Source organism: Eriocheir sinensis, chromosome 30, assembly GCF_024679095.1.
Source record: "Eriocheir sinensis breed Jianghai 21 chromosome 30, ASM2467909v1, whole genome shotgun sequence".
NCBI lineage: Eukaryota > Metazoa > Arthropoda > Malacostraca > Decapoda > Varunidae > Eriocheir > Eriocheir sinensis.
The window spans coordinates 16039862-16057951 of record NC_066538.1 but is presented as its reverse complement, the minus strand read 5'-3'; the positions used below and the strand labels follow the sequence as shown (position 1 = coordinate 16057951).

General features: G+C 43.0%; 1 protein-coding gene and 1 long non-coding RNA gene across 4 annotated transcripts in view; one reads left to right on the top strand and one right to left on the bottom strand.

Moving 5' to 3' along the window:
• Positions 1-18090, bottom strand: part of LOC127005644 (uncharacterized) — a 100002-nt gene that overhangs the window by 47405 nt on the left and 34507 nt on the right. For both annotated transcript variants that reach the window (XR_007758772.1, XR_007758771.1), the window contains one exon: positions 7179-7228. This is a non-coding gene — a long non-coding RNA (uncharacterized LOC127005644). The remainder of the gene's footprint in view (positions 1-7178; positions 7229-18090) is intronic.
• The window catches only part of LOC127005640 (histidine-rich glycoprotein-like), an 11798-nt gene continuing 1226 nt past the window's right edge, over positions 7519-18090 (top strand). The window contains exons 1-4 of one of the 2 annotated variants that reach the window (XM_050874656.1): positions 7519-8123; positions 14690-14800; positions 16022-17785; positions 18060-18090. The exon at positions 18060-18090 is cut by the window's right edge and continues 1226 nt beyond it. In XM_050874656.1, the coding sequence (XP_050730613.1) occupies positions 7521-8123; positions 14690-14800; positions 16022-17149 (1842 nt within the window). In that variant the 5' untranslated portion in view covers positions 7519-7520 and the 3' untranslated portion in view covers positions 17150-17785; positions 18060-18090. Of the gene's footprint in view, positions 8124-14689; positions 14801-16021; positions 17786-17922 lie in introns of both variants that reach the window. The other variant, XM_050874655.1, reaches the window with a different exon arrangement.

The following is an 18090-nucleotide window of genomic DNA, read 5'->3' as shown; positions in this document are numbered from 1 at the left end:
TACTACGACTTTTTCTAATACTATTACTATTACTATACTACTACTACTACTACTACTACTAATAATAATAATAATAATAATGCTACTACTACTACTACTACTTCTATTCCACCGTAGTTGACCCCAAATCAGACGAGAAGCCCCTCCCTATAGACGATGTAGGACGAGGATAGTTGCTCTGTTGCTGGTGACGGAACAGTTGACTCGATGTGTGTCGTACAAAACCTGTTGGAGAGCGGACATTCAACAGAGCTTCCATACCTTACAAAAGTTTCTTCATACATTTTTTTTTTTACAGCAAAGGAGACAGCTCAAGGGCACAAAAAAAAAGGAAACAATAAAAAAAAAAAAGCCGGCTACTCGCTACTTGGTGTCAACTGAGGTGGAATGGAGTATTTTTTTTATACCATAGCTACCAAACAATAACCAGCACCTCCAGCACTACCACCACCACCACCAACAACAGCAAAATCCCACCACCACCACCACCACCATCCCTTCCCCCTTTTCAACCCCCCCCTCCCTTCACCACACCCACACATCGTTAGGAGTGTGAGAAAAAGGGCGTGAAGGGGGCAAAGGTCGAGAGAGAGAGAGAGAGAGAGAGAGAGAGAGAGAGAGAGAATTACGGTCATGCAGGTCGCGGGGGTCAACAGGGCGGGAGGAGGAGGAGGAGGAGGAGGAGGGGGTAAATGGTGAGGGAAGAGATGGTGATGATGGTGGGAAAGAAAGAATCATGCATTGTTTTTTTTAAGTACACACACACACACACACACACACACACACACACACACACACACACACACACACACACACAGATGAAGACAACACATAGCATTGCATTGTAACGTGATTTATGGGGGAAAAACAGACGAGAGAGAGAGAGAGAGAGAGAGAGAGAGAGAGAGAGAGAGAGAGAGAGAGAGAGAGAGAGAGAGAGACTTACCTAACACTACATTATCTTTCTGTGGAATAAAAAAAAAAAAAACATAAAGACAGAATAAGCTAATCAACAACAGAAAAGAACAAACAAACAAATAAATCAGAAAAATCACCGTCATTAAACTCCTTGAAATTGTCTCCTCCTCCTCCTCCTCCTCCTCCTTCCCCTCCTCCTCCTCCTCCGCCTCCTCCTCCAAATTGTCCGTCATCTTCACCACACTTAACACGCTTCCCTCATAGGCGGGTGTTGTCCCTTGATTTCATAAGCTTAAGAGGCAGAAGGTGAGTAATGTTATACTATTTATTACGTACCACACCATTCCCATCTACCCCAAACACATATCCATTCCCTTCCCCAGTGATCCCATATTCCCGTAACCACATTTCCCGCGCCTATACCCAGTCCCCCATGGCACTGGCAACGGCACGAAGGGACAGGGAGGGAGTGCCCAGACCTCATGGCTTGCTGGGGCGCCGACAGGGACAGGTGCGAGAGAGAAATGAGGGAGTACAGCCACAACGACATAATTATACAGCCGTGTCCCAAGCTCTTACGAAGACATGAATTTTTTTTACAGACTCAAAACCCAACGGCAGCTTCTAAAGTTTTTTTTTCTAAAGTTCTATAGTTTTTCGTTCTCTTTTTTTTTTTTTTTTACAGCAAAGGAGACGGTTTAAGGGCGTGGAAAATACAGAAAACAATAATGAAAATAAAAAAGCCCGCTACTTACTGCTTCGAGAATATAGTAGGCCTATAGAAGAGTGGCTAAAAAGAGAGGTCAATTTCGGGAGGAGGAGGATAGGAGGGTTTGATATTACATACTTCATTTCCAATTGTATTTTCTTGGCCTATTTATGTCGTCGTTATATGGCCGTGTTTTAAGCTCTCCTTCCCTCACGCTGAGACCTCTTATGATTCTTTTTTTTAATTTTTTTAGGAGCAGCGAGTAGCGGGCTTTTTTTTATTATTGTTTCCTTTGTTTGTGCCCTTGAGTTGTCTCCTTTGCACCGTTGCCAGATTATCGTACTCAGAACATAGTATTTACCTGTTTCTGACGCCTAACTATTGCCAAGAAACATCAGAATCTAACTCTTTTAACGATAACTATAAATGAGTTTCGTTATTGGAGCCCAGAAGACAGTTTGGGGGTAGGAAGTCGGGAAATATAATCGGCTGAGTACGACAATATGGCAACGTTGCTCTTTTGTTGTAAAAAAAAAAAAAAAAAAAAAAAAAAAAAAAACTCAAGAACTAACGGCGCTTCTACCCTCAACGGTCCCTCCCAGCAGTTAACCTTCCCTTTCTGAGCCACTCCAGGTAGGACTGATCAACTTGCCCTAGTCATGAGTTCCGTGGGCGTCCCCTTGACCTCCTCCACCCTGGGTCATCTACAGAAGCAACCCTATGAGCAGAATCGGTGTCCTGGAGGCGCGCATTGTGACCATAATTATAGCCGGAGTTGGCGTTCACGGACATTCTTTTTTTTTTTTCTTTTTTTTTACAGCAAAGGAGACTGCTTAAGGGCAACAAAAAGAGTGAAAAAAACAAACAAAAAAAAGCCCGCTACTCGCCACTCTCATGAAGGACAAAAGTAAGCTGGTAACAACCCTGTATTCATTTTCACGGAGAAGTCGCTGGTTCGCCACAAAGTCATTTTCAGCGATGCCCAGTGATCAGTAATTCCTCTTCTTCTCATCTTCACCGTATCTACTCTAGTTTACCTTTTCTCACGTTTTCTTCCATTGCATCTCTACTTTTTTTCACCTATTATCTTCGTTTTCTTTCTGTTTCTCAATGTCTTGTTTACACGTCTCATTTTCCACTTTATTAGGCTATTCGTGTGTTTTCCGTTTTCCTCTTCTCTCTCTCTCTCTCTCTCTCTCTCTCTCTCTCTCTCTCTCTCTCTCTCTCTCTCTCTCTCTCTCAGGGGAAACTCGTGAACTTTTGAGTCGATAAATTTCCTTTCGTTTCTACTTTTACTGGAGTGGTCAAGTCCGCGTTTCTCTCTCTCTCTCTCTCTCTCTCTCTCTCTCTCTCTCTCTCTCTCTCTCTCTCTCTCTCTCTAATAAAAATAATGGTGTGTTTACTGGTAATTTAACGACTGACTGATTAATTTACTTATCGAAATGTTGGTTAGTCAGTTAATTAGTTTGTTAGCTAGTTAGTCAGTTAGTTAATCTGGTAGTTAGTTAATTAGGTGGTTAGTTAGGTCAGTCCGTCAGTCATTTACTAAGTCATTTAATCAGTTTATTAATTCTTTCATTCATTCAGTTAGCCAGCTAGGTAGTCAGTCAGTCAGTAAGGTAGTCTCAGTCATTCAGTCAGTCAGTTTCGTTCTTACAATCAGCCAGTAGAAAGTCAGTCAATCAATCAGTTAATCACTTAGTCAGTCAGTCAGTCAGTTTCGTTCTTACAGTCAGCCAGTAGAAAGTCAGTCAATCAATCAGTTAATCACTTAGTCATTCAGTCAGTCAGTTTCGTTCTTACAGTCAGCCAGTAGAAAGTCAGTCAATCAATCAGTTAATCAATGGTCAGTCAGTCAGTCAGTTTCGTTCTTACAGTCAGCCAGTAGAAAGTCAGTCAATCAATCAGTTAATCACTTGGTCAGTCAGTCAGTTAGTCCTTCGTTCTTACAGTCAGCCAGTAGAAAGTCAGTCAATCAATCAGTTAATCACTTGGTCAGTCAGTCAGTTAGTCCTTCGTTCTTACAGTCAGCCAGTAGAAAGTCAGTCAATCAATCAGTTAATCACTTGGTCAGTCAGTCAGTTAGTCCTTCGTTCTTACAGTCAGCCAGTAGAAAGTCAGTCAATCAATCAGTTAATCACTTAGTCAGTCAGTTAGACAGCCTATTAAATACTTCCAGCCTTCGTCTCTACACAGATACTCCACTTATTGACTGAGCGTATTTTTTAGTTGTTCTTTTGTTTTCTGCCCTTAAGCTGCCTCCCAAGCTACGTCGCTTCACTGACTGCTTCATTGAGGGGTTCGAAGCCTGAGTCGAACGCAATTACGAAGACATTATTGGTTACGTTGTTGTTGTTGTTATTGTTGTTGTTGTTGTTGTTGTCGTAGGAATGTGGGGCATCTTCGTGACTATGTGTGAGGTAAGATTGAGTTTGATTTACGTTGACACCTATGGCTTGGCTAACACCTCTCTCTCTCTCTCTCTCTCTCTCTCTCTCTCTCTCTCTCTCTTGATGACACCTTTACGCCTCATTAAATCTTTCTTCTTCTTCTTCTTCTTTTTCTTCTTCATCTTCTTTTTCTTCCATTTTTTGATCCATGTCTTTTTCAATTTCCTCTTTAATTGTATCTTCTTCGTCTTCTTCTTCCTCTTCTGTTCCTTCTCTTGTTTCCTCCACCACACTTTCTTCCTGCCATTTATTTTTCTTCTTTAGCCTCCCGTTCAGTTACTTCCTTTTTTAATCACTCCTCCTCCTCCTCCTCCTCCTCTTCCTCCTCCTGTAACATTTTTCCAGATATATTCAATTTTTTTCCACGTCATTTCTTCCATTTTTTTCTATTTTTATCTGTATACCTATTTTTCTTTCTCCTCCTCCTCCTCCTCTTCTTCCTCCTCCTGTAACATTTTTCCAGATATATCCAACTTTTTCGGTGTCATTTTTTTTTTTCTATCTTAATCAGTATGCCTATTTTTCTTTCTCCTCTTTATCCTCCTCCTCCTCCTTCTCCTCCTCTTCTTCTTTTCATTATTTTCATATCAAATTTTCTTCACTCGTTTTCTTTTTCCTCTTTTCTGATTTCCCATTTTCTCTCACACCTATCCTCCTCCTCCTCCTCCTCCTCCTCTTCTTCTTCTTCTTCTTTTCATTATTTTCATATCAAATTTTCTTCACTCGTTTTCTTTTCCATCTTTTCTGATTTCCCATTTTCTCTCACTTTCCTTCTCCTCCTCCTCTTCTTCTTCCAACAATAACTTTCCTCACCGCCTCTTGTTTTTTTTTCTTTTTATTTCTTCCGCTCTTTCATTTTTTCCCCTCGTCCTCTTCACCCCCTTTCCTTTGCAACACCTCCTCCTCCTCTTCTTCTTCCTCCTGATCTTCCCTCATTTATGTCACCAAAACCATTATATTTTCCTTCCTTTTTCCTCGGTCATTTCCTCTTCCTTTTCTCCTCCTCCATTTCATTTATTCCCACGCACTCTTCTTCTTCTTCATTTTCTTCTTTTTTCTTCTTCTTCATATCCTTCTTCTTGCTCTACTTCTTTTCTCCTTCTCCTTTTTCTTCCTATTTTCTTCTTCTTCTACTACTACTACTACTACTTTTTCTTTCTATACGGGTCTCCATCCATTAGAGTTGCGTTGTGAGCGGTATCTTTTTCTCATATCCTTTCACAAAGCAATTCATTGGCCCCACCCCGACAATGACTGTGGCCGACAACCATCTTTATTTAGTATTGCAAACCTTACTGAACAGATTATTCTTAAGCTAACAGAGCTTGTGGTTGATACGACTATCAACCACCGTCGCCTCAAAGTCCAGGTCGGCAATGCGGGTGGTTTTAGGTGTAGGTGACCTGGTTCCTCTCAGGCAGACCAAGGCTGACCTCAGGAGGGAGAAGGACAGCCTGCATCTCATCCAGGCGACCACACTGCTTCTTGGCTGTTGTTTCTTATCCGCGAGTGTTTCGGCGAGTCTTAGGGAGCTCTGAGCCCTTGGTCCCATCCCTCCTGACGTCGTGAACACTATGGGGTGAAGGAGCCCTGGTCCACATTCTGTATTCTTTCTTCATATGCTCTGTTCTACTACTACTACTACTACTACTACTACTACTACTACTACTACTACTAACACGACTACTACTACTACTACTACTACTACTACTACTACTAACACGACTACTACTACTACTACTACTAACACGACTACTACTATTACTACTACTACTACTTCTACTACTACTACTGCCACCATAACTATTACTTCATTCTCTTCAAAACAACTTCCTCTTCTTCTTCCTCCTCCTCCTCCTCTTCTTCCTCCTCGACCTCACGTACACCCTCAAGGTCTTCCTAACCCCTGGGAACACCTCGCCCTTGTCGCTTATGCAGTGGCTCACGGAACACACCTGGCGACCCTTCTGACAGGTGACCCGGGTTCGAGCCCTACAGCTGGTCACTGACACAAACATACGCACGAACTAAGCAAGAAGAACACATTGATAAATAGATGGATATAGAGGGAAAGTGAAAAGGATCAAGAGGAGGAACACAAAGAAACACAAAGGAAGAACAAACAACAGCAGACCTGCGAGTCCTTACGAGGAGGAGAAGGAGGAGGAGAAAAAAGAGAAGAAAAAGGAGGAGGAGGAGGAGGAGGAGGAGGAAGAGGAGGAGGAGGAGGAGGAGGAAGAGGAGGAGGAGGAGGAAGAGGAGGAGGAGGAGGAGGAGGAAGATAATTGGGAAGAGATATTATTTTAAAGAAGAAGAAAAGGAAGAAGAAGAAGAAGAAGGAGATTGTTAGATAATAGAAGAATAGATAGATAGATAGATAGATAAATATGGATAGATAGATAAATAGATAGATCGAGAGAGAGAATAGACAAATAATAATGAAAAAAACAAGAAAAACATGGAAAAAGAATGTAAAATGATGCTGAGAAAGAGAGAGAGAGAGAGAGAGAGAGAGAGAGAGAGAGAGAGAGAGAGAGAGAGAGAGTATAAAGAGTGGGAATCTTGGGAATCATCTTCATTCGAGCGAGACTTGAGCCAAGGTAAGTGTTAAATTCTCTCTCTCTCTCTCTCTCTCTCTCTCTCTCTCTCTCTCTCTCTCTCTCAGCATCATTTAACATTTTCACATTTTTTATTTTCTTCTTTTCATTATCTTTGTTTTTTCCTCTTCTTTTCATCATCTTATTTTCTTCTTATTTTCATCTTATTTCTTTCTTCTTTTTTTTCTCTCTCCAGCATCATCATTTTACTTTCCTTTCTTATTTATTTCTCAGTTTCATTATTCTGTTATTCATTTATTCTCACTATCTATCTATCTATCTATTGCCCTAATGTTTTATCTATCTACAAATCTTTTTTCTCTTCTCTTCTTTTTTCTTCTTTTACTTCTTTTTCTAATTATTCTACTTCTATTTCCTCTCCTTCAAAATAACATCTCTTTCTCCTTCTCCTTCTTCTTCGCCCTCCGGTCCTAAATAGAGTAATTACACTAACAAACAACGTAACTACACATAAACCAATTAGCAAGGTGTAATTAGTCTTACCTGGCCTTTCGGGGGACTAATTAACGTGTGTCCTTTGGTTACATTCTCACCTGTTGGAAAAAGAAAAAATATATATAAGACAAGATGGAAAAGTTTATTAGTGTGGACAAAGAAAAAATGGTTAATAGACGAGATTTTAAACTGTGTGTGTGTGTGTGTGTGTGTGTGTGTGTGTGTGTGTGTGTGTGTGTGTGTGTGTCGACAAAGAAAAAAATAAATGGTTAATAGACGAGGTTTTAAACTGTGTGTGTATGTGTGTGTGTGTGTGTGTGTGTGTGTGTGTGTGTGTGTGTGTGTGTGTGTGTGTTACTGACCTAATCTCATGCATTCCCTTCCCAGATGATGGTGACTCGTATAGTGACAATGGTGGTGATGATGGTGATGGTGGTGAGGGGAGGAGCCACGCCGGATCATCACCACCCAGACCCATTCTCTTACACCCATCACCACCTTGACCCCCATCACCCCTCCCACGGCACCCACCTCTCCGCCCTCCACTCCTCACCCCTTATTCACGATCCCCACCACTCCACTCCTATCCACGGCCCCATCCACTCCACTCCTATCCACGATCCTCACCTCACTCCTATCCACGATCCTCACCACTCCACTCATCACGACCCCATCCACTCCACTATCCATGACCCCCACTCCTCACTCTCTCTCCTAGACCCCCATCACTCCACTCCGCATGATCCTCACCACTCCACTCATCACGACCCCATCCACTCCACTATTCATGACCCCCACTCCTCACTCTCTCTCCTAGACCCCCATCACTCCACTCCGCATGATCCTCACCACTCCACTCATCACGACCCCATCCACTCCACTATTCATGACCCCCACTCATCACTCTCTCTCCTAGACCCCCATCACTCCACTCTGCATGATCCTCAACACTCCACGGCCCTTCACGACTCCCACCACTCCCACGAACGTAAGGTAAGTTCAGTTGTTCCCAGGAGGTGAATTGTTTGAATGGGTTGATGTGCTTTTTGTAAACGCGATAATGTCGTGGATAGCACCTCCCACTCAGGCCAAAGAGAAAGGTGTAGCTACGATCAGTGTGTCCGGAACAGATCTCTCTTTTGGCCACTCAGTTAAGTTTTGTTTTAGAGGAGAGGTGTCTGGTGGGCTTTTTCACTGTTTTTGTTTTTGCCATGGAGTGCTTGGTTTACCGTAGAAAAGTCGTAACGTTCATACACTTAACGCCTCGCAGAATAATTAGAAAGCTAAGAAGCGTACAAATATGAGTTAAGATGAATATTGTGGGTATAACATGGAGAGACAGGAAGCGAACATGGGTTAAGGAAGAGACTAACTTAGAGCCATATTCTTAAACATTTCTGCCCCCAAACTCACATATTTGGCAAGGTTTTCGTAGGAGTTGTGAGCATTTTCAGGGGTAGTTGTATGATCCTGGTGCTAGTTCAACTCTTCCTCTGTACCGTGAATCAAAGAAACCACTCCTAAGAACCCGACTGATCTCCGTTTTGGCCTTTGGAAATAGTTGATGTGAGAGGTAGAAGCGTTCAAGAATACCGACGTAAGGTTGAAGATATTCCAGTGACGATTAACGTTTCACCGTCCGCCCACGACCAAGACCCAGACCAAACGTTTCGCCCCGCGCTGTACCCATCCCAGCACCGATCATCATAACATGGGCGTCTCACCTTCAGGGATGGAAGACGGAATGTTAGCTTCACTCTACGCTGTTTCCCGGGCACTGACAGCTTCACCAATTCATATTTCAAGTTCTCGGCATTTCGCTGACTAAGGTGGAGGCGGCATAGGATGAGGGTTGAAGTTTTCCCGCGGGCAGGGCTTAATCCACTCGAGTCTTCCTTCTTCGTCCCTCTGAACACTACGCAGATTTCCACATGGTTGTTTTCTTTAACCAGTGCCATTTTCAGACACGGTAGATACACGTGGCACTATCAACAGGCGTGAAGAAAAGCGAATTTATAGGCAAATCCACTCGAGTCTTCCTTCTTCGTCCCTCTGAACACTAGTAAAACTTCCACATGGTTGTTTTCTTTAACCAGTGCAATTTCCAGACACGGTAGATACACGTGGCACTATCAACAGGCGTGAAGAAAAGCGAATTTATAGGCAAATCCACTCGAGTCTTCCTTCTTCGTCCCTCTGAACACTAACTTGCACATGGTTGATTCTTTTAACCAGTGCAATTTCCAGACACGGTAGATACACGAGGCACTATAAACAGGCGCGAAGAAAAGCGAATTGATAGGCATATTGTCAAATCAAGAGGAAGCGTCAGTTAGGTGAATCACACGACACAAACTCCCGCGAGCAACTGAATCCTCCACGTGACCAACGTTACCAGATTATCGTACACGTAACATTGTATTTTCAAGTTTCTGTCCCGTAAATATTGCAAAAAAGGGCATCAATAATTACCGATTTTAACAATAATCATAAATGCAGATCGTTATCTTTGTGGGTTCGATAGTTTTTGGTCAGAAATCGGCAAAAATAATACGCCAAGTACGACAATCGGGTAACGTTGCATGTGACGTCACGCTCAGAGGTTGCTCCCGAGATGCCCAGACTCGGCCCGTTTTAGCCTAGCACACGGCCTGACCTGCAGATATGTAGACCCTACCTCTGTCTTTCCTACCACCAATTTCTGTGTTATTCTTCGCCTCTCTGTACCTCTCAGCATCTCTGTTTTCCCATCCCGCCAGTAGGCTACCTGGAACGTCACTGCAAATTCGGCTACATATGAGAAAAAAAGAACAACTACCTTATTCCACGTATATTAATGAACCTCTGTGTTATTATGTTTATCTTCCTGTGTGTCTCTCTGTATACCTCTCAACATCCCTCTCTCCCGCCAGTGCCCGAAACATCCCTCCAAATTCGGCTAAAAGGCAGAAAAAAGAAAAACTACCACAATTATATATGAACTAACTTATTCCATGTATACTAATGAACCTCTTGTGTTATTCTGTGTCTCCCTGTACCTGCCTGTCTCTGTCTTTTCCTCCCTATCAATACCCAAAACGCCCTAACAAATTCGGCTAAAAAGCAAACAAAAATCAACAGCTACCACAAATATTTATGAACTACCTTATTCCACGTATTCTAATTAACCTCTTATGTTATTCTGTGTCTCCCTGTACCTGCCTGTCCCTGTCTTTTCCTTTCCATCAGTACCCAAAACGCCTTAACCCTATTCGTTCCGACCCGGGCCACATTTGCCCCCCCCTGAGGATTTTTGTCAAAACGATCATTTTTTTTTTATTACCAAGTTTAAAAGAAAAACAGACCTACTGATAAACGTAGAAAATACCGTAGATTAAGATGCGATATCAAAAATAACCATAGGAGCCTCCGTTATCTTGCTAAACACGAATATTTAGAAACACCGACGCGAATCATTTTGAAGCACGGCGATACGCTGTGAAAAAAAAACCAACGTTCAAACGCCTCCGGATGACGATATTATTACTGTTATAAGTATTAATATACCTGTATTGTATAGTGCTATACTGCATGTTCTGCATCTTTTATGTTAACAAAGCTTTAGCTGATACACTAAACAGACCAACAAACAAGCTAGCTGTAATAAAAACATAATAAAAACGTACACAGCCCGCTGTGTACGAGAGTTATTCAACGGCAGTTGGCGACACGAGCTTGTGATTGCGGCGAGGCGATGACGAATTATGGCACATACAATACTTATTTTGACACTACCATAAGGTGATAACTGTGTCTCGTACATATGTTAATTTCTTGTACTTTGGCCAGACAATTCCTATATATAGCTAATAAAGAAAAAAACGTACGTGCTTGGAGTCAGAGAGAGAGAGAGAGAGGCCAGTCATAGGCTATTTGACCGTTTGAACCTAGCTCCCCTCTCTTCCATCTTTCATAGATATATATATATATATATATATATATATATATATATATATATATATATATATATATATATATATATATATATATATATATATATATATATATATATATATATATATATATATATATATATATATATATATATATATATATATATATATATATATATATATATATATATATATATATATATATAAAATAATATCAGTGCCAGTGTCACTTGCTGCGAAATATTCATGTCATTCATATTCAGTTCCTTTCAATATAAGCAAATATACTCTTATCGGCAAAAAAAATTTAGCGTAATAAAAAATACTATGAAAGATGGAAGAGAGGAGCTAGGTTCAAACGGTCAAATAGCCTATGACTGGCCTCTCTCTCTCTCTCTCTCTCTCTCTCTCTCTCTCTCTCTCTCTCTCTCTCTCTCTCTCTCTATATATATATATATATATATATAAATATATATATATATATATACTATGAAAGATGGAAGAGAGGAGCTAGGTTCAAACAGTCAAATAGCCTATGACTATATATATATATATATATATATATATATATATATATATATATATATATATATATCTGGCCTCATATGGTTTATTTTGGGGGACTGGATGCATTTGAGAGAGGATTTTGGGATATCAAGACGAATAGGAAAGGAAATTTAGCGTATAAAAAAATACTATGAAAGATGGAAGAGAGGGAGCTAGGTTCAAACGGTCAAATAATCATCAACGCCACCATCACAACCACCATCATCACCACCATCATCATCATCACCATCATCATCACCACCATCATCATCACCACCATCATCACCATCATCACCACCACCACCATCAACACCATCATCATCACCATCATCATCACCACCATCATCATCACCACCACCATCATCACCACCACCATCACCACCATAATCATCACCACCAACATCATCACCACCATCATTATCACCACCATCATCATCACCACCATCATCATCACCACCAACATCATCACCATCATCATCAACACCATAATCATCACCACCATCATCATCATCACCATCATCACCATCATCACCATCATCACCACCATCATCATCACCACCATCACCATCACCACCATAATCATCACCACCATCATCACCATCATCATCACCACCATCATCAACACCACCATCATCACCACCACCATCATCACCACCATCATCATCACCACCATCATCATCACCATCACCATCATCACCACCACCATCATCATCACCACCATCATCACCACCACCATCATCACCACCATCATCATCATCACCACCATCATCACCACCACCATCACCACCACCATCACCACCACCACCATCATCACCACCACCATCATCACCACCATCATCATCACCACCATCATCATCATCATCACCATCATCACCACCATCATCACCATCATCATCACCACCATCATCATCACCATCATCATCACCATCATCACCATCATCATCACCACCATCATCATCATCGTCATCATCATCATCACCACCATCATCATCACCACCATCATCATCACCACCATCATCACCATCATCATCACCAACATCATCATCACCATCATCATCAGCATCATCAACATCATCACCACCATCATCACCATCATCACCACCATCATCATCACCACCATCATCATCACCACCATCATCACCACCATCACCATCATCACCATCACCACCATCATCATCACCACCATCACCATCACCACCATCATCATCACCACCATCATCACCACCATCATCACCACCACCATCATCATCACCACCATCATCATCACCACCATCATCATCACCACCATCATCACCATCATCAACACCACCATCATCACCACCATAATCATCACCACCATCACCATCATCACCATCATCATCACCATCATCATCACCACCATCATCATCACCATCATCATCACCACCATCATCATCACCACCATCATCACCACCACCATCATCACCACCATCATCATCACCACCATCATCATCACCACCATCATCATCACCACCATCATCACCATCATCATCACCACCATCATCATCACCACCATCATCACCATCATCACCATCATCATCATCACTACCATCACCATCATCACCAAAAAGGAGGAAGAAGAGGATGAAGAAGGAAGAGGAAGAGGAGGAAATAGAGGAAGAGGAGGAAGAAGAAGAGGAAGGAGAGGAAGATGCAGAAGAGGAGGAAAAAGAGGAAGAAGAAAAGGAAGAGGAAGAAGAAGAGGTAGGGGAGGAAAAGGAGGAAGAAGCTAGAAGAGGAAGAAGAAGAGGACGAGAAGCTAGGAAGAGGTGGAAAAGTATAGAAGAAGAGGAGGAAGAAGAGGAAGAAGAGGAGGAAAAGAGGGAAGGGGACAATAAGGGGGAAGAAGAGGAAGACTAGGAAGAGTAGGAAGAAGAGGAAGAAAAGGAGGAAGAGGATGAAGAAGAGGAAGAGGAAGAAGAGGAGGAAATAGAGGAAGAGGTGGGAGAGGAGGAAGAAGAGAAAGAGGAAGAGGAGGAAGAAGAGCAAAATCAAGAAAAAGGAAGAAGAAGATGAGAAGGAAGAAGAAAAGGAAGAGTGAGAGGAAGAATGAGGAAGAAGAGTAGGACGAGAAGCTAGGAAGAGGAGGAAAAGTAGGAAGCAGAGGAAGAGGAAAAGGAAAAAGAAGAAGAGGAAGAGGAGGGGGAAAAGAGGGAAAGAAAGAAGAGGAGGAGGAAGAAGGAAAAGGAGGAAGAAGAGGTGGAAGTAAAGGAGGAAGAGCTGGAAGCTGAGTAAGAGGAATATGAGGAGGAAATAGAGGAGGTGGAGGAAGAAAAGGAAGAGGAGGAAGATGAAGAAGAAGAGGAAGAAGGACTGGAAGAGGAAGAAGAGGAAGAGGCAGAAGAAAAGGAAGAGGAAGAAAAAGAGGCGAGAAGCTAGCGAGAAAAGGAAAAGGAGGAAAAGGAGGAAGAAGAGGAAGAGGAAGAATAAAAGGAGAAAGAAGAGGAAGAGGAGGAAGAAGAAAAGGAGCAAGAGGAAGAAAAGAAGGAAGAAGAGGAAGAAGAAGAAGAAAAGAAGGAAGAATAGGAAGAGGAGGAAGAAGAAGAAAAGAAGGAAGAATAGGAGGAAGAGGGAGAAAAGGATTTTATTTCTTGAGAGTTTCTTTTCACTCATTATTCACTATTGCTTTACACCATTGATTAGGTTGCAGTACTTAGTGTTCACGAGCGTTATTGTTGTTCAGAAAAATCAATACGATGCTAGCTATACGAGCGCGAAAAATCTCAAGGGGTCGGAACGTATAGGGTTAACAAATTCGGCAACAAAGCAAAAATCAATAGTTACCCATTACATTTACGAATAACCTTTTTCAACGTATACTTATAAATTAGCGGGCTTTTTTTTTCATTAGTTTTCTTTTTTTTACGCCCTTGAACTGCCTCCTCTGCTCTAAATAAAAGTATGTTATTCTGTATATATATCTTTTTTTCTATCTGTGTATCTTTCTTATTTTTGTATCTTAGCATATTTGTATCCGTGTATCTTTCTTTGTACCTGTAATCATGTGTATCTCTCTGGTGTCTCTCTGTAGTATCTCTCTCACTGTCTCTCCCGCTCCGCCAGTACGAGAAGCGTCCCTCCAATTTCGGCTACAGCGTGAAGGATGACTACCACGGCACCGAGTACTCCAGACACGAGACCAGCGACTCCAAGGGTACCACAGGACACTACCAGGTGAGGGGGAGGGGGAAGTGAAGGGAGAGAGAGCAGCGTTACCAAATTATCGTACTCAGCCACGCAGCACATTGTATTTTCCGGTTTCTGACTCACAGCTATCGCAAACAAACACCAATAAGTAACGCTTTTAACGATAACTTTAACTGGAATCTCGTTATCTGTGTGGGTAGGAGAGTTTTGGGCCCTGGAACTGATAAATGCGATGTTTTGAGTACGATAATATGATAACGCTGGGAGGGAGTGAAGGGACGGAGAGAGAGAGAGAGAGAGAGAGAGAGTGGGAAGAACAGGGAGAGGAAAAAGAGGAGAAAGAAAATGAAGAAGAGTTAGAGGATATGGGACAGGATGGAAAGAAGGGAGAGGAAAATGAGAAAATAAAAAGGAAAGAGGAAAGAAATAGTGTTAGAGGAAATGGGAGAGAAAGGAAGGAAGAGAAGAAGGATAAGGAAAAATAAAGGAAAAGGGGAGAGGAAAAGGAGAGAATAAAAAGGAAAGAAGAAAGAAAATTAAGTGTTAGAGGAAATGGGAGAGAAAGGAAGGAAGAGAAGAAGGATCAGAAAGAAATAAAGGAGAAATTATAAAAGGAAACAGAAAGAAGCAGAACAGATGCAGGAAAAGTAGGCAGGAAAGAAGAAAGGAAAGGAAGAAGTGTGAGAGAAAACAGGAACAGGGGGAAGAAAGTAGAGGAAGAAAACTTGACAGGAAAGAAGACGGAAGAGGGAATGGTTAGAGGCAAAGAAAGGGAAGAAGAGGGAAAGGAAGAAAAGGGAAAAGAAGGCAGGAAAGAAGATGAAGAGGGAAAGGGAAGGAGAGGAAAAGGGAGAAAAGGGAAAAGTAGACAGGAAAGAAGATGAAGAGGGAATGACTAGAAAAAAAGAAAGGGAAGAAGAGGGAAAGGAAGAAAAGGGAAAAGAAGACAGGAAAGAAGATGAAGAGAGAATGACTAGAGGCAAAGAAAGGGAAGAAGAGGGAAAGGAAGAAAAGGGAAAAGAAGACAGGAAAGAAGATGAAGAGGGAATGGCTGGAGGCAAGGAAAGGGGAAAGGAAGAAAAGGGAAAGTAGACAGGAAAGAAAGGAAAAAAAGAAAGGGTGACATATGGAGAGTAACTTAACATATCCCTCCTATAACTACCACTACAACTACTACTATTACTACTACCACTACTACTACTACTGCTACTACTACTACTACTACTACTACTACTACTACTACTACAGGTTCAGTTGCCGGACGGGAGGCTGCAAACAGTTATCTACCACGCCAACGACGACGGATACCACGCTAAGGTCCTCTATGACGGCGAGCCTCAGCACCCACCTCCACGGACCCACCACCAACACCACCCCGTCAACCACCACCACACCACCACGGCGAACTTGAAGAACCACCACCCAGTCATCACCACCGACCACCAGGACTTGAATCATCACCAAAATCACCACATTGCCACTAGTACAAGAGCGGATCACGGACACTCCAAACCGATTCCAAACGACCATCTTGATCACTTTTCCATCCCCACGCACGGCAAGAAGGAGTTTCCAACCCTCTATAGAAGCGATCACAACCTCCTACGGCTGTCCTCCAAATCCAAACACAACCCAAACCACCACAACCACAAGAACGCATTCCACGTCACCTCCGCGGCACCACCAATCCACCACTCCACCCCCAAGGGACACTTCCACCACACGACGGCAAGCCCCATCCCCAACACCATCCACATCTCCACCACGAAGCCTCACCACCACTCCACGCCGTCCCCAATCCACGCCTCAACACCATCGCACCTCCACCAACACCAGCACCACGGAAGACATCAAGGGGTGGTGGAAGGACTGACAACCACATCAACGCTCTTTGGGGGACAGCTGAACCACCCTCATCAACCCAGTAACCTCCACAACACACACATTCAGCCAAACGGGGACCTTCTCCTATCTCCACCAGCCTCGTTAGCGCAGTTCGGATCCGCAAGACAGTTTGACATCCGCAGCAACCTCATCCCTCAACCCAGCTCCCCAGTACCCGTGATAGTTAAGAGTGATGATTCCGCGCCATCCCCACGCCCTCAACACTCCTCAAGGCCACAGGAACGTCAAGTAAGGCAGGAGGAAGACCCGTCGCTTCCTCTGTTCACTCCCAGCATCTTCGTGTCCACAAGATCGGGGGATTCGAAGTCAGGAAGGGAGGTCAGCCCAGCACCTCGCATCACACCCCACGGCCACGCCACGCCCAAGAAAGATGTGAACGAGGAGACAAGGAATGAATCAGGCTTTCGCTCTGCCACGCCACGGGTCTCCCCAGCCCCGAGGATTACCTTCAAAGGAGAGTCAAGAGCCTGAAATGTGTTCCGTGGCCGTGCCGGTTCTAAGCCTTCGTTGAGCGCCCAAGAAAGATTTGAAAGGACTTGGAGACACAGAATAATCCACTCTTTCGCTTCGAATTGCCGCGCATTTCCTCAACCTCCAGAGTTACCTTTAAAGGGGAGTCCAGGTATGATGACTTCCCTGTGACATAAACTGGGCGCCCAAGAAAGATGTGAAAGGACATGAACAGACGGAAAATGAGCTACTCTTTTGTTCTGAGAAGCCGCGGATCTTATCAAACCCAAGAATCATCTTCAAAGCACCGTTGCCAGATTATCGTACTCAGAGTATCATATTCACCGGTTTCTGACCCATGACTCTTGCCAAGAAACACCAATAATTAACCACTTTAACGATTACTCTATATAAAGCCAGATATTGGGGCCCAGGGGACAGTGTTTGGGTCGGAAATCGGCAAACATAAGAGGCTGAGTACGACAATATGGCAACGTTGCTTCAAAGGGGAATCCAGAGCCTGAAATATGCTTCATGGGTTCTAAGCTTCCATTGGACGCCTAGAAAAGATCTGAAAGGGTTCGAGACACGATATATGTCTCTTTTGTTCTAAGACACCACGGATCTCCCAAACCCCGGAGAATAACCACCAACAAGGTTCCAAAATCTGAAATATGTCCTTCTTGGTAACTTCTACGCCTCGTTTGAAAGCCCGAGAATGATGCGAAAGACTTGGAGATGATAAAATGATCCTCTCTTGCTCTCCCACACCCCGGAGAATAACCACCAACAAGGTTCCAAAATCTGAAATATGTCCTTCTTGGTAACCTCTACGCCTCGTTTGAAAGCCCGAGAATGATGCGAACGACTTGGAGATGATAAAATGATCCTCTCTTGCTCTCCCACACCCCGGAGAATAACCACCAACAAGGTTCCAAAATCTGAAATATGTCCTTCTTGGT